This window comes from Gekko japonicus, unplaced genomic scaffold, assembly GCF_001447785.1.
Source record: "Gekko japonicus isolate JY-2015 unplaced genomic scaffold, Gekko_japonicus_V1.1 scaffold1, whole genome shotgun sequence".
In the NCBI taxonomy this organism is placed as follows: Eukaryota; Metazoa; Chordata; class Lepidosauria; order Squamata; family Gekkonidae; genus Gekko; species Gekko japonicus.
Genome location: NW_015164181.1, coordinates 2466770 through 2486890, shown reverse-complemented (window position 1 = coordinate 2486890; position 20121 = coordinate 2466770). Strand labels below are relative to the sequence as shown.

Genomic DNA, 20121 nt, shown 5'->3' with positions numbered 1-20121 from the left:
TGATGGTCTGGGCCTGGCTGGGGCGATGGCATACGTGCCCACAGAGAGGGCTCTGAGTGCCACCTCTGGCACGCGTGCCATAGGTTCGCCACCACTGCCGTAGGGTTTTCCAGGCAAGGCACAGACAGAGGTGGTTTGCCATTGCCTGCCTCTGTGTCGTGACCCTGGTATTCCTTGGTGGACTCCCATCCAAGTACTAACCAGGACGGACCCTGCTTAGTTTCTGAGAGCCGACGAGATGGGGCTAGCCTGGGCCATCCAGGTCAGGGCTTAGAGATGCTCAGCCTGGACTTAAAAATGACCCCACGGAAGCCACCTCCCCTTTGGGCCGACACACATTTCACAAAGGTCCTAGATGGTTATTGCAGGAGAATGGGTTGCAGGAACACAAGAGCGGGGTGGCGATTGATGTCCCCAAGGCTCTTCTGACCTGCCCGGTGGAGAATAACTTGTCAACGGGGCATCCCTTCTTCCTTCCATTTTCAGAGGCAACCTGGGAGCTTTGCACCTCCAAGTGCGGCTTCGGGATGAGATGGTGCTGCCCTCCAGCCACTACCGGCCTCTCGTGCAGCTTCTGTGTCGAGAGGTTAAGGCAGCAGCACAGGTAAGATTGGACCGGCCTCTTTTCTGTGCACGGCCCCCCCCCCCCCCCCCCCCCCCCCGTGTCTCCTTCTTTCCTTCCCAGACCACTTTGGAGTTGTTCCTTTTTTTTTTTTGCTGTCAAGTCACAGATGCCTGATGGTGACCCCGTAGGGATTTCAAGGCAAGAGACGTTCAGAGGTGGTTCGCCATGGCCTGCCTACACATCACAACCCTGGACGTCTCCCGTCCAAGTACTAACCAGGACCAACCCTGCTTAGCTTCTGAACTCTGATGAGATCGGGCTAGCCGGGGCCATCCAGGACAGGCTGGAGTTGTTACCACTCAGTGTTAGAAGGCCGAACACTCCATGTTGGGATCTGCAAACAAAAAGCAGTCACGGAGGGTTCCAGTATGGATCAGGACCAGGGCTATTTTTGGGCAGGAACGCACAGGAACGGAGTTCCGGCTGGCTCCTGAGTTGGCCACACCCAGCAGGAACTCATTAGCATAATAGGCCACACCCAACAGCATAAACTCATTGGAATTGGCTACATTAGGGGTGTGTGGCCTAACATGCAAAGGAGTTCCTGCTAGAAAAAAAGCTCTGGGTTTTGACAACAAGGTAAACAGAATAAGAAGCAAACGTTTGGTGTGGCTGGATGACCACACTTCTGGTAACTTGGGGGTGCGGCCTAATATGCTAATGTGCTATGCTGTCAAGGGTGTGGCCTAATATGCTAATAGGTGTCTGCTGTTGGGTGTGGCCTATTATGCTGATGAGTTCCTGCTGGGCTTTTTCTACAAAAAGAGCCCTGATTCAGGACCAATGCTCCCTCTAAGCTGTGGAGTCCTGTGAGCAAAAATTCTACTTTGTGAGCTTACTGGCATTAAAGCTGTGAGCGAACGATTTGGCTCCTGCATCAATGAGTCTGCTCTGGAGCCCTCCTGCCTGAACTGAGGCAAAAATGTGTGAGCTGGAGGCTAAAAAACTGTGAGCTGGCTCACGCTAACTCAGCTTAGAGGGAACACTGATTCAGGACCATTGTTCTGCAGAAAGGAAGTATTAATGCCCGGATCCATTGTGACTTCCACAGCAACTGTGTTTTGCTGCTCAGTTACACATCTGGGGATCCTCCTGTATCACTGGGCCGTTAATACTGTCATATCTTTGACCCTCTTAAATTATTCACTCTCTTGTCTGCTGACATTTTCTTCTTGGCTAAATTGAGGTTCTTTCTTTTGTTTCTGAAGTGCATCTGTGGTTTAATCATAGATTTATGGGCCAATGCTACAATGTGTTATCACTTCTCAGTCACTTGGAAATAGAGGTCATGGTATTTGAGAGGCCAGTCTCCTCACCCATTTTGCCTGTCATTTTCCCCGATTGCAGTGGTGGGCAGAGGTGAGGGGTGGGAAGTTTCTGCCAAAGGGAACTCTTTCCCCACACACAAAATCATGTTTTCATGTAACTTTCTCCTACTGAGTTATTTATGAATGTTTATGATCTTTGCAGAAATGGATTTCTCGACTTTCTTTGTCCCCCTCACAGGACGGGAAAGCACATTTAATAACCCTCATCGACGAAACCACCACTGCCGAGTGCAGACAGGAAGTTGCCATCAACCTTGTCAAGCTCTTCCTAGGTCAAGGGTTAGCCAAAGAGTTACTGGATCTTCTCATCAAGCTAGAGTTGGACAAAACTGGTACAATTTGGGAGGGTGATGTCTGCATGGTTTGAGCCGTCCCTTTGTGTTACTAGAGTATTAAGGGGGTGTCATGACCGGGGGGAGGGAGGATTCCCCAGAGCCCAAATAAAGTGACTAAGGTGGGTGTTGTCATTGCTTGTTCACCAAATTTTCACATCAGGTATTTGGATGTGGTTTTGAGCTGCACTTTTTCCTCCCAGTTGGGAAAATGTGGAGTGAATGCTAGATGCAGAATTGCCCTCTGTGACCACAGCCAAAGGCAACTTTATTTTAAAGCATCCGTATTGTAATGAACTAAAGGGATTGGTTGACTTCGGCTGTGCTGCTGTGATGTCAGAGAGGCAGGGCAGGCAGAACAGCCATTAGTTGGTTGAGCTGCTTCTACCCTAGAGAAGAGCAGAATAGCTTAAGAAAGAACATAAGAACATAAGAGACGCCAATGTTGGATCAGGCCAAAGGCCCATCCAGTCCAACACTCTGTGTCACACAGTGGCCAGAAATACCAGGTGCCCTCAGGAGGTCCAGCAGTGGGGCCAGGACATTAGAAGCCCTCCCACTGTTGACCCCCCCCCAAGCACCAAGCAGACAGAGCATCACTTGCCCCAGAGCCCCTATCTATACCTTGTGGCTAATATCCACTGATGGACCTCTGCTCCATATGCTTATCTATTTCCCTTTTGAAGCCGTCCATGCTTGTAGCCGCCACCACTTCCTGTGGCAGTGAATTCCATGTGTTAATCCCTCTTTGGGTGAAGAAGTACTTCCTTTTATCCATTCTAACCCCACCGCTCTGCAGTTTCATGGAGTGCCCACGAGTTCTTGTATTGTGAGAAAGGGAGAAAAGTACCTCTTTCTCTACCTGCTCTTTCCCATGCATAATCTTATAAACCGCGATCATGTCACCCCTCAGTCGTCTTTTCTCCAAGCTAAAGAGCCCTAAGCGCTTTAACCTTTCCTCATAGGGAAAGTATTCCAACCCTTTGCAGCAGGGGGGTCCTAACAAAGGAAGCAATTCTAGGTGAAGGAGACCGAGAGAAGAGGGTGATCCACAGGAGTGACACAGCTGACAACATTCTCTGTTGACAAGGCATTGTCTGTATATTTTCTAGCCTTGGCCCTGTGAGTTCTCAGATTTGGGGGGGAGGGGGTCTTTGGGGAAACTTTTAGAACGTTTTGCTAGTGTCCGTCAGTGTTCCCTCTGAGATGAGTCAGTGTGAGCTAGCTCACAGTTTTTTAGCCTCCGGTTCACACATTTTTGTCTTAGCTCAGGAAAGATGGCTCCAGAGCAGGACTAATTCATGCAGTAGTCAAATCGCTCGCTCACAGCTTTAATGCCAGTAGCTCACAAAGTAGATTTTTTTGCTCAGAAGACTCCACAGCTTAGAAGGAGCATTGGTGTCCATTGCTAATGGTGCCGGTCGTCATGCTCTCTTTCTTTCCCTTTCCACGCTCTCTCAAAGTTTAATCTCTGACTGGGCAGGGGGATGCAGGGTCTCTCAAGTGGGCACGGGCACAAATGTGACGGTGCCATTGAGATGACCATCTGCCATTTCACATGCTTGTGAAGCGTGTTTCGAGCTGTTAATAATGGCTTGTAGGACATCTCTCTCCCATCTCCCATCTTTTTAAAGAGTAAAGAACAACACACTTTTTGCACTTTTGTAGCAGGGAGGCTAAGTTCCAAAGTAGCTGCTTCTGCACATATAGGATAATGTGCTCTTAGTGCACTATAGCCAGAGGTCATTTCGGGGGAGATCGCGGGGGATCGCAGTTCCCCCGGGTGAGGTACGGGGGGCGGGGCACATGACGAAGCCCCGCCCCCTGCTTCCGGCCACCCCGCTTCCGGCCCTCATTCAGCCAGGAGGAGGCAGGAGAAGAGGGAGGGTAAGTTGCTTCCTCCCTGCCTCTCCCCACCCCTGCCTGCCTGGGGCCAGGGAGGGCCTTCACGGGGCTTCCTTGCACTCCCACTGGCCTTGCAGGTCCACCGCCAGGCCCCTCATGGGGCTCAGCAGTGGAGATGCAAGGGCGGCGGCCGGGACCGTTGGGGGCTGGGTGTGTGGCCTTATGACACACTTCCGGTGATGTCAGGGGATGTGGCTTTATGACACACTTCCGGTAATGTCAGGGGGTGTGGCATGTGCTAATGAGTTATGCTAATTAGTTCCCCTAGCTCTTTTTCTACGAAACGACCCCTGGCTTTAGCAGTCGTTTGCAACTGGACTTTACTGTTTGATCCTTTTAGCCAGAGATGGCAGGGATTGAATTTGGGACCTTCTGTATGCAAAGCAGAGGCTCTACCACTGAGCCAGGCCCCTTGCCTAGTGCTTTTATTGCCTTTGGAGCACGGTCTGAAGGTGACTGATGCAGCCATGCAGCTGTGGCTAAGCCAGTCTGACCCTACTGGTACTTTGAGGGGAAGTGGGAATTTTATCTGAACCCATCTGAGGTCCACAAAGGAAATGTGATAATTAAAATGAAAAATGAGCAATAAGATCTGGGCCTGTATTGCCTTTCTTTCTTCAGAATGTCAGCTGCATAGCTATGGATGGTGCAATCAGGAGTTTTCTGTGTTTCAGATGAGCCAAACACGCTCTTTCGGAGCAACTCTCTGGCCTCCAAGTCAATGGAATCCTTCCTGAAGGTACTTGCTGGGATTGGCAGTCTGCTGCAGTGAATGTCACCTGTATTAAAGCCGTTCTCTGATCCTGCCACCCACTGTCTCACCCCACCCGCCCGTCTCTCCGTCTGCTGTCCCTGTAGGTGGCAGGGATGCAGTACCTCCACAGGGTCCTGGGTCCAACCGTCAACCGTGTGTTTGAAGAGAAGAGATGCATTGAGCTGGATCCCAGCAAAGTGGAGAGCAAGGATGTTGGGTAAGAGGACCCAACAGAGAACCCAGCAGAGTCAGGTCTACTTAGCCCTGCCTCCTGTTTCCTACAGTGGCCACCAGATACCTCTGGGAACCCACAGAGTCTGAAAGCCACAGTGAATGTTGTTTGGAGGTACACTCAGGCCCGTAGCGACAGTGGGGCATCTTGGGGCTAGGCCCCCTGACTTACTGCCAAGACCCCACAACTTCCCATCCAGCCCAGGGCCCCCGAGCAGTGGCGGGTGCAAGGAAGGAGCTGGCTATTCCTTTAATTCAATTAGCCAGTGCCCCCTAAGAAATTTAAATGCCCCCCAACTTTAAAAAAAAGCCTGGCTATGGGCCTGGGTACACTGCCTCTGAACCTGGAGGTTCTATTTATTTATTTAGATACTTATACCCTGCTTTCTCTCCCCAGTGGGGAGCCAGAGCAGATCACGATATCCATTCTCTCCTCTTCCAACAGACAATCCTGTGAAGTAGGTTAGGCTGAAGGTGACTGGTCCAAGACCACCCAGCTGCAACGGCAGGATGTGGATTTGAACCTGGGTGTCTCAGATCCTAGTCTGCCAGTCTAACCCCTATGCCATGCTGGCTTTCTTAACAGCTAACAGCTCTTTAAATAGGCCTATCCTCCCATTAATTTTTCTAATCTTCTTTTGGAGCGATCTAAGCCGACAGCCATCATGAATTGTGAAGGGTGATGCGAAGGACTTTCTTTTGGTCCTTCCTGAAACTACTGCCCATCAGGTTGTTTGTGTTCCTGCTGCCCCAGGTTCTGGAGAGGAAGGAAAACGTTTCTCCACAATCTGTGCATAATAAGAAAGTGGATGTCATTTGTTCCTACATGGAACACATGAACCGAGCATGAATCGGGGAATGGGTGAGTTGGGGGCACCCATATTGCCAGGGAATCCTGCAGGAATAGGGGGAGAAGTCGAGGTCTTGACAGGTGAGTCTTGCCGTCTATCTGCCTGGTCAGGTGCTCCAGCCTTCACTGGACCCAGAGCGAAAGTGACGTGATCCAGCAGAGTGTCCACCTCCTTCAGTCCTACCTGACTGACCTCCTCGCTGCCATCGCCAAGTCCGTCGGGCTGTGTCCCGTGGTCATCCGTGCCACCTTCCGGCAGCTTTTCAAGCGGGTTGGGGAACATTTCCCTGAAGAGAAAGACCAGGTGAGTGCAGGGGGAACCCAAACCCCACCCTTGTCCCATCCATAATGGAGCCTGAAGCGTCTGAACAGGTGGAACTTCTGGGAGAGGGCAAGGAATGACGGGGGCGTGCCCAAATGATTTGTGGCACACTTGGGCTTGGGGGCAGGGATTTGAAGCGAGGTCTTGGGTCACCAGGTGTGGGAAAGCAGCATGATATAGGTGGATCTCATCAGTTCTCGGAAGCTAAGCAGGGTTGGAATTTGGATGGGAGACCACCAAAGAAGACTCTGCGGAAAGAAGTCAAGGGCCAGCCACCTCTGCTTCTCCCTTGCCTTGAGAATCCCTTGCTGGGGTTGCTGTAAGTCAGAGGTTCCCAAAATTATTTGGCCTACAGCCCCCTTTTCAGGAAAAAAAAAATTACTCAGCGCCCCCCTGGAAATCTACCTTCAAGAAGTGGACAAAAAGATGCAGTGACAAATTTGCACATAGTAAAGAAAGATGTTGTTGTAAATAAGACACTTTGAAGCTCAAAATCATAAAAGTTTTAAAATAAAATCAACCATAGTAACATTTGCATACACACAGAAAATTAAGACACGCAGAAAATCCCCCCCCCCCCCAATCCCAGGGAAGACCGGGAGAAGGCAGGAAAAGGCTGCTTTAGATAGGTTCTGGACTCTTCTTTCTTTATGCTTCCACTGCCCCCTTATTTTTATTCAACGCCCCCCCCAATTGCACCCAAGGCTCCTACCGCCCACCTGGATCGTTCCAGTGCCCCCCAGGGGGCGGTATTGCCCACTTTGGGAACCAGTGCTGTAAGTCAGTTGCGACTCGACAGCACATCTGTGTGTAGGTGTGGCATCAGGCAGGTGTACTGGGAGGCTGTTCCAGGCAATCAAGGGCAGAAAAAGGTAGAGTCCTTTGCAGGGACAGTTTTGGGCAGCTGGTGGTGGTGGGAGCCAGAGAAGCAACCGTTACAAACAAGGAAATGTTGGAATACAAAAGCAGAGGAATGCAGAGTTCAGGCCATGGAGGTCTCTGAAAATAAGGAGGATGAGTTCTTGTGGAGCCCATGAGTGAGCAGGAATCCAGCGCAAGGAATGATGTCAGCACGATTATCTCAAGGTCAAACCGCATCACCACCGTTTGGCCAGCAGCACTGGTGGCTCCCAAGTACAGTTGAATACCAGACCAGCAGTGCCCTTGTAATGATTCCTTGTTTTATATGTGTGTGTGTCTCTTTAAAAGTTTGGTTGCATGGCTGCGTGATGGACTAGAGTGCTTGAAGAGACAAGTGTGGTGTGATTGGTGAGTGACAGAGAGGGGGAGGGGTTTTAGAAAGTGTTTCTGAGTGGATGAATGGGTATGTCCTTCAGGAGTGACAGAGGTTTGACAGTTGATAAAGACTGTTGTTAAGGGAGTTGGTTCTGAGGTCTGAGGAAGGGAGACAGTCTTGTGTGTGATACAAGAGTTAAGTTCTGTGTATGAAGAAAAGTTGAATGTATAAGAAAACAAAAGTTAAATGAAAGTCTGAGTGACAGACTGGAGTGAAATAGGAAACGTATATGACCCTGAGTAATGAGTTACAAAGTTACTTGAAAAATCCCTGTCAGAAAGGGAGCAGATCTTGTGTGAGACACAACAAAATTGTTAAAATTATTCATATTACTGGTTACATTGTTCTACACTTTAATCTATGAACTGTTTCAATAAATCTTCTTTTATTTAAGTCTGCCAGCTCTGAAAGAAATAATTTCTCATGAAACACATAGACCCTCATGAGACTTAAAACCTCGACCTACCTACCCAGTGATAGAAATATTATAGTATAAAGGTTTGGAAAGCCTTAAATTTCCTGGTGGCAGCCGGATATACACAGTAAAACAAAACATAAAGAACACTTTAAAAGGGAAACCAGACCTCCCCAGATAAGGGGACGCCACAGCCCTCTTTTGGGACGTTGCCATAGCAGCGCAGGGTAAACTCCTTAGGTCTGGCTCAAGACCCTGGTCCTCTCCCTGGAGGGCCTGCCGGACAAGCAGAATCAGAATTGTGATCACAAACGGGTGACTCTTTCCATTGCTTTTGATGTGAGCTCCGCTCTGCTCCTTCTCCGCTTACAGAACATAAAGTTCATTGCCATCACCAGCTTCCTCTGCCTGCGCTTCTTCTCTCCAGCCATTATGTCCCCCAAACTGTTTCACCTGCAAGAGAAACACGCTGACGCCCGCACCAGCCGAGCCCTGCTGCTCCTAGCCAAGGTAAGGCCACCATTTCTCTCTGCTTCCTAGATAGGAGAGAGTCCTAAAGGTTAACAGATTTGATGCCACTAGGTCTAGCTAGAGACAATTGGAGGGTCCAGTCTCCCTGCCCTCTCTTCAAGCAGGGAACAGAGATTTGGAGGGGTTAAATACTAGAGAGACTTCGGGAAGGAACTCCTGAAGATCTCCAGGAAAAGCTTCGTTGACCCGGCTTGACCTGGTCAGTGGGTGGGGAATAGAGAGGCGATAAAACTCAGGGGAGCAAGGAGGAAGCACTCTTTTGTGCTGAGTCCATCACAGCAGACAGAACTCTTAACTGAGGTCTGGAGGAGGCAGCCATTAACCATGTGCTGGCCTGGAGAGCGGGAGGAAGCTTCAAGGCAATGGCGCTCTGTAGAGATCTGTAACTTCCTAAGCTGAAGGAGCCTGTCCTATACTTTAACATCTGGTAGGGCATGTATAGAGAGAAGGACAGAGGAATTGTGTCTTACCCATTTCTTTTGAATCTCTTGCTCAATCTGGTGCTTTGCTAAAAGTATGCTTGTGAACATTTTATTTTCAATAAATACTTTATGACTTGGGATGCTGATAGTGGTTCACCATCCCACATAGACCTCCACCATCTCAGAGACACTATTTTAAAAGGCTTACCAGGGGGAAGGCAGGCAGTGGGCAAATGGCTCTTCCTCCAGGGGCACACAAGGCAGCAAGCTGTTCCCATGGTGACCCGGTGCTAGGCAGCAGGAGACACAGAGGCAAGGCCTCAGAACTTGAAAGGGAAGCTGGGGGTCCTGACCCTTCCACTGGGCAGTTCCTGCAAAGATCAGGTGGTGGGGGCAGGTTACCAGAGAGAGAGAAAAGCCTCTCCAGGTCTTAGGAAAACCTTGGAGGGCAGGGTGGAACAGGGCCTGCAGGCCAGAGCAGGCCCATTCCACCACAGTCGCTGCTACCTCCTCTCTTCCAGTTTTCTGTGTGATATTAGAACAGGGGTGACCAAACTGTGGCTCGGGAGCCGCATGCGGCTCTTTCACACCTATTGTGCGGCTCCCGGCAGGGCGGCTGGGGAATCTAAAGGTCATTAGCAAACAGATATAATTGGACAAATCAATACCATTATCAATATCTGCTTTTACCACTTCTGTTATTCTTTTTGGCAGTCTCGTTTAATATTAATGCAAAGCAAATTTGCATATTTACCAGTAAAAACGTGTGATATTTGTTCATGTCTTGTGGCTCTCAAATATCTGACGTTTATTCTATGTGGCTCTTACTTCAAGCAAGCTTGGCCACCCCTGTATTAGAATCTGCTCCTCCTCCTTCCTAACCTGGGAGAGGAAAAGAGGACTGCTTTTTCGTATCCTGCTTTGCTTTGGAGAAGGCAGAAATGTCAGCTGCAGGGTTCAGCTACGAGAGATGGAAGAGCTGGGATCAGACAGAGTTCAAGGAGGATCAGCCCCAAGGGTTAAATAAAGCCTCCATGTTCAGAGGCAGTCTCTCTCTGAATATCAGTTGCTGACGAACCAGCGAGGGATGTTGCCTTCATGCCTTGCTTGTGCTCTTGAACACACGTGAAGTTGCCTGACACTGAATCAGACCCTTGGTCCATCAGTATTGCCTACTCAGACTGGCAGTGGCTCTCCAGGGTCTTAGGTCGAGGTCTTTCACGTCACCTACCGCCTGGTCCTTTCAACTGGAGATGCCGGCGGTTGAACCTGGGACCTTCCGCATGTCAAGCAGATGCTCTACCACTGAGCCACAGCCCCTCCCCGATGGTACCTGCACGGCCATTGTTGGAAACAGTACGCTGGACTAGAAGAACCCTTGGACTGGTCCTTCAGGGCTGCTTTCATTAGCCATGACTGTGAGAAGAGGAACCTCCGTGTACAGTATTGTCAGACCCCACAGCAGGCAATGAAGTACACACTTGCAGGAAGGTTTTACTTTATTGAAGCCATGAAGCACTTAGAACAGATTCTCTGTTCAGAATAACGAGTTGAGCGTTTGACAGATAGGTTAAAGCAAGTTCATAATTACACTAGCCAATAGGTATGGTTCCCGCTCCCGCCTAGAAGGCGCCCAGTGCGCCCAAACCCTGAGAAGCAACGGTTCCATACAGTTAAACAATAAGACTATTCCCACACTACATATTCATTACCGACTAAGCAAAAGCCTCTTGCTGCACACCATCTGTGGCCTTGGGTTGATAACGCGCCATCAAAGCAAAGCTAGCGTACATGGAAAGGAATGCAGTGGAGGAGATGAGCGCATGGGGTTGAGGGTGGACATGCGCACCAGAGTATACTACCGTTACCATGGCAGTAGAGGTTGTTGACAAGCGAGGGGGGGGGAAGGGATGCAGACATGCCCAATACATACATTAAAGACACATTGGCAGCTTGCTGACAAGTATTCCTCTTAAAAACCCGGTGCTGAGTGCAAGAGACAGTGGAGTGCCTGATTTCTTTAGGCCCTTCTTCTGGGCTTCTCAGAGGTCTGGCCAGCTGCTGTCGGGAAGGGGGGGGGTGCTGGATTCGATGGAGCCCTGGGTGGTTCAGCAAAGCTCACCTGGTGCTCTTCCGTTCTTGTGACCCTCGCTCCCATCTTTCAAGGGCAGACAGGAGAAGGGGGGGGTCCCAGCTGTGGCTCCACGGAAGAGCTTGGGCCACTTAATAAGTGGCAGCGTGGCCCACCGTGACCCATTTTCCCACCCCACCCATCTTGTTCATGGGCAGACGGTCCAGAATGTGGGGAATATGGATCCGGTCATCAGTTGTGCCAAGGAAGGCTGGATGTCCCCTCTGCAGCCCACCATCCAGCAGGGCGTCGCCCAGATGAAGCAGTTCATCCTCCAGCTGATAGACATTGAGGAGAAAGAAGGTGCGTGGGCCGAGGGGGGGGGCATTCCGGTTGCTGCTTGGAAACCAGCGTGGTGGTCGCGGTTAGAGTGTCGGACTAGGATCTGGGAGACCCAGGCTCGAATCCCCCCTCGTGCCTTGGAAGCTTGCTGGGAGACCTTGGGGCAGTCACGCCCACTCAGCCTAACCGACCTGAAGTGGTTGCTGTGAGGGTAAATGGACGAGAGGAGGACGATGCAAGGCGTTTTGCGTCCCCGTAAGGGAGGACAAGGAGCTGCGGTGGCTCAAGTGGTTAAGACGCTGACCTGCAGGCTGTGGAAGGTAGGTGGTTCAGCAGTTCGAGACCCGAGTGTGCCGCATGACGGAGTGAGCTCCCGTCTCTAGTTCCAGCTCCTGCCAACCTCGCTTTGGCAAGAAATTGCAAGTAGATAAATAGGTACCACTTCAGTGGGAAGGTAACAGCGTTCTGTGCACCTTGGTGTTTAGTCATGCCGGCCACATGACCACAGAAACGTCTTCGGACAGCGCTGGCTCTTCGGCTTTGAAACGGAGATGAGCACCGCACCCCTAGAGTCGAATTCGACTGGCTTTCGAGAAAGGGAACCTTTACCTTTAAGGGAGGACAGGGAGATGTAAATGAAGTAAATCAGAGCCCGTGTGGAGCAGAGGCAGGGGGCTCCAGCATGGTGCCCGTTGAGTGCCAGAGCATTTGCTGAGACCTCTCGCGGTGCTCGCCAAATGGGTTTTTAGAAAGTGGGTGGGGCCAGATGGGGCTTTTACCCAGCTGGGCTTCTGATTGGCCACTGGAGAGGTGATTGGCTGGGCAGATTTCTAACAGATGGCTTGGGCGGCCGCTGCCACCACAGCAGAAGGATCTGCGCTGCATGACTGAAGGTCGGCTGCGGCAGCCAATCTGTGGACGGCTCCGCCTCCTGCAGGAGACATTTTGCGGCTGCGCGCTGTGTCAGAACCCCAGAGGTGCCCGCAGCCTCAGAAAGGGTTGGGGGGGGGAGTCCCCACTGGGCCAGCGGGGAACCAGGTGCAAATCCCCACTCAGCCACGAAGCAATTTTGGGCCAGTTGCCACCTCTCATTTTAACTGACGGCTCACAATTGTTGTGAGGATAGAAATGGGCGGGGGGGGGGACCCTGAGTCCCTTAGAGAAAAGGTGAGATGTCAAATGTGCTACGGCTCACGTTTCTAGTCAGCTGAAAGGCGGTCAGTGGATTGGCTGGCTGAGAATGGGAGGAGCCAACCCTGAACCTCTATTCTTCCTCCCAGCTGCCCTTCCCTCTCCCACCCCCAGCGTGGCCGGTAGGGGCAGCAGAGAGAGGAGGCCATCACCATTTGCAGGGGGATCCGTTCCCAGGATCACCACAAAATGGCGAACACTGGCAGGCAGGGGTTGGGAAGGCCAAACCGCTAGATTCCCACCAAATTTAACCCGGTGACGATTACAATTATGGTGTGATGGCATGGCAGAGAAACCCGTTTGGAGGCTGCATCACATGACCGGGCAGCGAGCTACGAATAAGTGAAACTGCGAGTCACAAATCGGCGAATGGCGAGGGTTGGCTGTCCTTAGCGTCGCCAACTCTGGGTTGGGGAATTCCTGGAGATTGGGGGGGTGGAGTTTGGAGAGGGGAGGGAGGTCGGGGAGGGATGGGATGAAATGCCGTCCACCCTCCAAAGCAGCCATTTTCTCCAGGGGAACTGATCTCTGTTGTGTGGTAATTCTGGGGAATATCCACCCCACACACACTGGCAGGCTGGCAACCCTAGCTTTTTTTTCAACGCAGAGCGGAAGTTTGCGCACATTTCCATTTTCCACCCCGCCCAGATTCCAAGCTACTAACTGGGAATGTTCCTTGCAGAACTGGACTTGCAGAGGGCCCTGACCTTGCCGAGCCCGGTGGTGAAAGAGGGGCCTCTGTTCATCCACAAGGCCAAAAGCAAAGGCCCTCTCCTCTCCTCGTCCTTCAAGAAGCTCTACTTTGCCCTCACGGGGGAGGCCCTCACCTACGCCAAGACACCCAGCTCCAAGGTAAGGAGTTTGCTGGGACGGCAAGAGGAACTAGAAACTTGCCAGGCTACCTGTGGCAGGGCAGAGCAGCCACGGCCCTTTCTCCAGTGTCCACAGTCCCAGATACTTTCCCCTGCAGACAAGGAACAAAACAGCCCCCATTACTGCTTGTGAAACCCAGACAGAGGTGCAGTGTAGGAGTGGGTGGGAGTCTGGGTTTTGAATATGTGCTTTTGTTCTTGGGGTTCCTTTCCAGAAAAGCTCCTTCATTACTCTGGCCAACATCCGGGTGGCCGAGAAGGTGGAAGAGAAGAGCTTCGGAAGCTCCCACGTCATGCAGATTGTCTACAGCGACGAGGCTGGGCAGGCGGAGACCGTTTACCTGCAGTGCAAGGTTCTGGCAGGCAGAGAGGGAAGGCGGTCCCAGCTTGGGTGGGGAGGGGAAAGCTGGAGCGGCCACGGTGGTGGCGGCGGCGGTGGGCCACGTGCCATGTTAGGGGGTCCGACAGGCCTCCATCCCAAACTGTGCAAGAAATCTTGTTCATGAGAGCCTGGGCCAGGTGGCTCTGTTTTATTTATCTGTCTTCCAAATCTTGGCAGGACTAGATAGATTTACAGCTTCAAGAGGGAATTAGATAAGCATCTGGAGCAGAAGTCCATCAGTGGCTATTAGCCACAAGGTATAGATAGGAACTCTCAGGCTGGGGCAAGGGATGCTCTGCATTCTTGGTGCCTGGGGGGGGGGGGCAACAGTGGGAGGGCTTCTAGTGTCCTGGCCCCACTGGTGGACCTCCTGATGGCACCTGGTGTTTTTGGCCACTGTGTGATAGAGTGTTGGACTAGATGGGCCACTGGCCTGATCCAACACTGGCTTCTCTTATGTTCTTATAGACAGAATCAGGCTCCACTTCCTCGGACGGGGAGAGGAGTGTGCCTGCTTGCAGAGAAGCCCACTGAAGGGCATTCTGAACGTGGGCCTCCGAAACCCGCATCCAGTCTTCTGTCTTAACCACAATTAAATGTTATGTCTGAATACCTAAACCAGGGGTCCCCCACATGGTGCCACCCAACACCTTCCCTGGGGCCCACCAGGTGTTTTTAGAGAGTGGGTGGGGCCAGGTGAGGCTTTTGCCCAGCAAGGTTTCTGATTGGCTATTGGAGATTTCATTGGCTGTGCAGATTTTTAAAAACGTTGCTTTGGCAACAGCTGCCACCGTAGTGCAAGGATCTTCACGGTGTGACTGAACTTAAGCTGTGGCAATCGTTTTGTGGCTGGCTCCGCCTCCTGTGGCATCTGTTTTGTGGCCGCCATTTTGTGGTTGCACCCACCACGCTGTTTCAGAATTCCAGGGTTGCCCACAGGCTCAAAATATGGGGGGGCCCCTGACCTAAACTTTGTTTAGGAATGGCACGCAGACCATGGTTTGTGCTAACCATGGTTAAATGTCAATGGCTGCACCGAGTCTCTCCTTGTGGTTTCTAGGAGGCAGAAATTAGCTTGCCAAGCTAAACCATGGTTCCCCTCTGTGTCTGGGATCTTAACCTGGGCTGAGTCAATCAGATGATGAAACCGTCTTTAATATGGCGGAGCTATCCCCGCAGATACAATGTGCTTTGTCCGTGTCATGCTCGCTAGTGCTTCATTGGGCACCAACCCTCCTGCATTGGTTTCCAGTGCGTCAATGAGCTCAACCAGTGGCTGTCGGCCTTGAGGAAGGTCTGCGTGAACAACACGGGGGTGCTGTGCGCCTACCATCCGGGCATCTTTCGGGGAGAGAAGTGGAGTTGCTGCCACCAAAAGGACAAAACAGGTAGTGCATTCTATGCCGCTGTATTACTCTCATGAGCTGAGAGCCAATGTGGTGTCGTAATTAGAGTGCTGGGACTAGTATCGGGGAGACCCAGGTTCAAATCCCCACTCTGCCACGGAAACTTGCTGGGTGACCTGGGGCCAGTCATACTGTCTCAGCCTAACCTACCTCGCAGGGTTGTTGTGGGGATAACACGGAGGAGAGGAGAACAAAGTAAACCACTTTTGAGTCCCCATTCAGGAGCAAGGTGGGGTATAAATGAATTAAATAAATAAATAAGGTAGCTGTCGTCAATCTGTTCAGCTGTGGGAATGACCTCTAACTGCAACCCATAGTGTGGGGCCCCTAATTTCTTACTCCCCTGTACATGTCTGTCTTTTTTCTGGCCGAGTTCAGAGATCACAGGAGCCTGGTCTAAATAAACTAATTATGGTGAATGTGATTGTCCCCAATGTTCCGCTCTATTCTGCTATGGTCAGGCCTCACCTGGAGTACTGTGTCCAGTTTTGAACACCACATTTTAGGAAGGATGTTGACAAGCTCGAGCGTGTCCAAAAGAAGGCAACCAGGATGGTGAGAGGGCTGGAATCCAAGTCTTATGAGGAAAGGCTGAAAGAGTTGGGTATGTTTAGCCTGGGAAAGAGAAGGCTTAGAGGGGACATGATGGCTGTCTTCAAGTATTCGAAGGGCTGTCATGTAGAAGATGGAGTGGATCTATTCTCTCTTGCTCCGGATTGCAAGACCAGATCTAACGGGTGAAAATTACAAGTCGATACCGACTAAATATCAGGAGAGACTTCCTAACGGTAAGAGTGGTTGAGCAGTGGCACAGACTGCCTCGGGAGGTAGTGGATGCTCCTTCGCTGGATGTTTTCAAGCGGAGGCTGGACGACCATCTTTCGGGTATGTTGTAGGGCTATCTTCCGGCTATGCTCCTGCAAAGCGCAGGGGGTTGGACTGGATGACCTGCAAGGTCCCTTCCAACTCTAACGTTCTATGATTCTAATGTCATCAACTCCACTGTGGCTGTGGTCACACACACTAAATAATCCGCTTTCAGTGCACTTTCCAGCTGGATTTTACTGTGTGAACTGGCGAAATCCAATTGGAAAGTGCATTGAAAGCGGACTGAAAGTGCATTATTTAGTATGTGTGACCGCTATCTTAGTTCATCTCTGTGGGTGCAGATTCCCTTAAAAGTTCCTTGTCTTTGCGTTCAACCACTGTCAGGGCTTCATACAGCTCTTTACTTCCCCTTTACCCCTTAGGGAAGAGGATTGAAAGTGGATTGTTTAGCGTGTGTGTGACCGTAGCCATAGTTAGCTAGAGTCCTGCCAGCCGGGGTCTGAAACCTAGGTTTTGAAATTAACCCATTAGCCTGTCTTAACGGTGGTTTTGCATGCAAAATGTTTAAGGTGGCTACTCCCTGGAACCAGTCAGTGCAGGGCTCCCCATCTTGCCCACCAACAGTTCTTATGGAGCCTGCAAATGTTTCTAGAACGTGGGATCCTGCCCGCTTTCTAAAAACACTTGATGGGCACCAGAAAAGCCAATGGTGGGAGTCACAGTGCCCACGGGCACCAGGTTGGGGATCCCTGGTCAAGGTCTGATCATCTAAAGAAAACTCCCTTAAAAAAAAAAAATCCCTCCTGCCTTTTGCCTCCAGGTCTGGGCTGTGACAAAACTCGGCACGGAGTTACTCTGCGGGAATGGAACGACCCTCTGGACCCAGATTTAGAAGCTCACTTGATATTCCGGCATCTCCTCGGAGTCCGAGAGGCAATGAAGTGAGTGGCCCCTGATTTGCTGCGACGGGCTTGGGTGGCTTCAGCGGCGATGCTGCTGGCACTTACTTTGGCGTGAGCCCCACTGAGCTAGCTGGGACCGACTTCCAAGCCCACCTGCGTTCAGGCTGGGAACATCCTCTATTTGCAGACGAATGGAGTGCTTGGAATTTAGTACGTGCTGTTCAAAAAGTGAAGCTCCTGGCCGTCAGCTGGTGGTTTGGAGCACAGCAAACCCTTTGGAGCCAATTTCACAAGCGATAATGGGGCTGTTTCGTTCCTTGTCTGCAGGGAGAAGTATCTGGAACTGTTGACACTGGAGAAAGGAGAGAACTTTCCTCTGAACCAAAGTGAAGGTATGTGTCAGAACCCACAGCTTACAACGAAGTGCACGCATTCAGGAACGGTTATACTTTTATTGCAAAGCTATAGATGCAGTAACACAGGCACTGTTGAGAATGGCGGCAACTCATTGAGCATAATAGTCTATAGGGCATTCGTATGCACCCCCCCATGGCATGGGCCAATTAGCTACCCTCCCACACGTGGGACCGGTTAGGAAACCGTTAGGTGGCGAAAGCTGGGAAGCAATAGTCTCTCATGGTACATAGTAGACTTCCAGACAATACAACTTCCAACATAACATCCTCCTGCACATCTGTAGAGATAAGCATTGCGGCACAGGCAGAACAGCAGGGACAGGAATGCAATAGCAAGTACCAAGACACAGAATGAGCTTCCCAACCCCCATGGCAGCATAGCTGACAGTATGAGTCTTAAATAATTGCTGAAGAGGAGAGAATGCTGTCGGGATTGATGGACTTGGTGTTGCGTATTTGTTCCTTAGGATATTTCTACCCTGCTTCTCTCCCCGTGGGGAAGATACTTACGTCATTGTTCGCCTCTTCTCCATTTCATCCTCACAACAGCCCTGTGAGGTAGGTTAGGCTGAAAGAGAGTGACTGGCCTGAGGTCACCCTCTAAGCTTTCATGTCAGAGCGGGGATCTGAACCTGGTTGTCCCAGAACCTAGTCTGACAGGCTAACCACTACACCACACTGTTGCTGGACTGCAAATCAAGAGGTTCTTGGTATGAATCGCACTTCTGGATAGCCCCGGCAAGCCAGATCTCATTGGATCTTGGAAGCTAAGCAGTACTTGGAAGGGAGACCTCCAAAGGAATACCAGGGCCAGGATGCAGAGACAGACAATCGCAAACCACCTCTCTGAAACATCCAAGCCCCACGAGGGGTCGCCAGAAGTCAACTATGACTTCTAGGCGCACCCACGTGCGCGCGCACGCACACACACAAATATTCAGACAAAAAACCCCCAAAGTATGGACACAAATCTGACATCAAGAACTGTAACAATTCCTTGTTTTTGTATGTGTGTGTCTCTTTAAAAGTTTGGTTGCATGGCTGTGGTAGATAGACTAGAGTGGTTGAGAGAGGCAAGTGTGGTATGATTGGTGGTTGACAGAGAGGGGGAGGGGTTTTGGAAGTGAATCTGGGTGGATGAGTATGTGAGTCAGTCAGTAGTTTCAGTTACAAGTTGACAGTTGATGTAGACAGTTCTGTGTTGAAGCAGTTGGAAGTGGACAGCTGCGGTTGTTCAGTGAGAAAGAGAAAGAGAGCTGAAAGCTGAATGTATAGGAAAAAGTAAAGTAAAGTAAGTGAAATAAAGTTAAAGGAAAGTCTGAGTGTCATAACAGACTGGAGTGAAACAGTGAACATATATGGCATTGAGATAAACAAGTGTTACAAAGTTACATGAAAAGATCCCTGTCAGTGAGGGAAAAGATTGAGTGTGATACCAAAGCAATTGTACATCATTTACACATTACTAGTTACATTGTATCACTCTCTTATTTAGTATTTATTTCAATAAATCCTCTTTTATTTAAGTTTATACCAGCTCTGAATGAAATACTTCTCAGGGCCTCATAGTTCCTCGTAAGCCTTGAACTCGGTCTACCAAACTAAAAAGAGCAACAGTAGAAGCATAAAGGTTTGGAAATCCTTAAAATTTCCTGGTGGCAGCAGAATCTACCCAGTTAAACATAATAAAGAGAACTTTTAAAGTGAAAATAGTCCTCCCCAATAAGGAGGACGTCACAAGAACGATTCTCAGAAACTGATGGGTAAACATTTTAACCTCCCCTGGCTGTTCTGTGAGAGATCTGAAAGTAGCCATCCTTAAATGGCTGAATACTCGTGGATGTGTGGAATGGAAGGCAGCAGAAGAGGCATTTTAATCAGAAATTTGATTGTGGTAATGGCCTAAATGGGGGTTGTGGTTTCTTCTCACGGTGTGAGAGCTGGGAGTAAAGTCAGTTTTGGTGCCCTTGGCTTCCCCCACGCATACTCCTTCCTAGCGAGTTCCTGTTTAAATATTCCAACAACTGATTCTCCTAGCTGGCAGCTCACAGTCCCACTAGTATCTCAGGGAGCCAGTAAATAGCCTATACAAATTTGTGCTTTGTAAAATCAGAAACAAGTCTTACCAGTCCTACTCCACTGAGGCACACCAGCCTCTATGCATCTGTGCGCACAACCAGCATTTCTACACCCTGACTGTCAGACTCATGCAGTAATCCGTTCCCAACAGCTTTCATTCAAAGAAGTAAAGTTTATTGAGACATTTTGATTATGCAGCTATCTTGGCACTTTCAGTGTTAGAACTGGCCCAAAGCGCGCGAAGCACACAGATATACATTATTCAAGAAAGTCCCCTGATGGCTCAGGTCCAATCGGAGGCCAGGTAGAAACCTGCCAAAGTAACGGGCAATTATTCTCAGGAGAAAAGTACACCAGACACTCAAGGTCGAAGGCTTCGGTTACATAAAGTAAGACTGGGAATACAGCAGAAATTAAAAATTCCAGTCCCCCCTCACACCCATGGCAGCTAGAACACCCTTTACTTTGTAACACTTGTTTATCTCAATGCCATATATGTTCACTGTTTCACTCCAGTCTGTTATGACACTCAGACTTTCCTTTAACTTTACTTCACTTAAACTTTACTTTACTTTTTCCTGTACATTCAGCTTTCAGCTCTCTTTCTCTTTCTCATTTCA

At 50.2% G+C, this 20121-nt stretch overlaps 1 protein-coding gene across 1 annotated transcript in view; it reads left to right on the top strand.

Moving 5' to 3' along the window:
- Nucleotides 1-20121, top strand: part of RASA4B (RAS p21 protein activator 4B) — an 81948-nt gene that overhangs the window by 60372 nt on the left and 1455 nt on the right. The window contains exons 9-20 of the mRNA XM_015408008.1: nucleotides 487-604; nucleotides 2132-2285; nucleotides 4865-4929; nucleotides 5049-5161; nucleotides 6137-6329; nucleotides 8432-8569; nucleotides 11302-11446; nucleotides 13299-13468; nucleotides 13704-13841; nucleotides 15123-15258; nucleotides 16925-17045; nucleotides 17334-17398. Of these exons, the coding sequence (XP_015263494.1) occupies nucleotides 487-604; nucleotides 2132-2285; nucleotides 4865-4929; nucleotides 5049-5161; nucleotides 6137-6329; nucleotides 8432-8569; nucleotides 11302-11446; nucleotides 13299-13468; nucleotides 13704-13841; nucleotides 15123-15258; nucleotides 16925-17045; nucleotides 17334-17398 (1556 nt within the window). The remainder of the gene's footprint in view (nucleotides 1-486; nucleotides 605-2131; nucleotides 2286-4864; nucleotides 4930-5048; nucleotides 5162-6136; nucleotides 6330-8431; nucleotides 8570-11301; nucleotides 11447-13298; nucleotides 13469-13703; nucleotides 13842-15122; nucleotides 15259-16924; nucleotides 17046-17333; nucleotides 17399-20121) is intronic.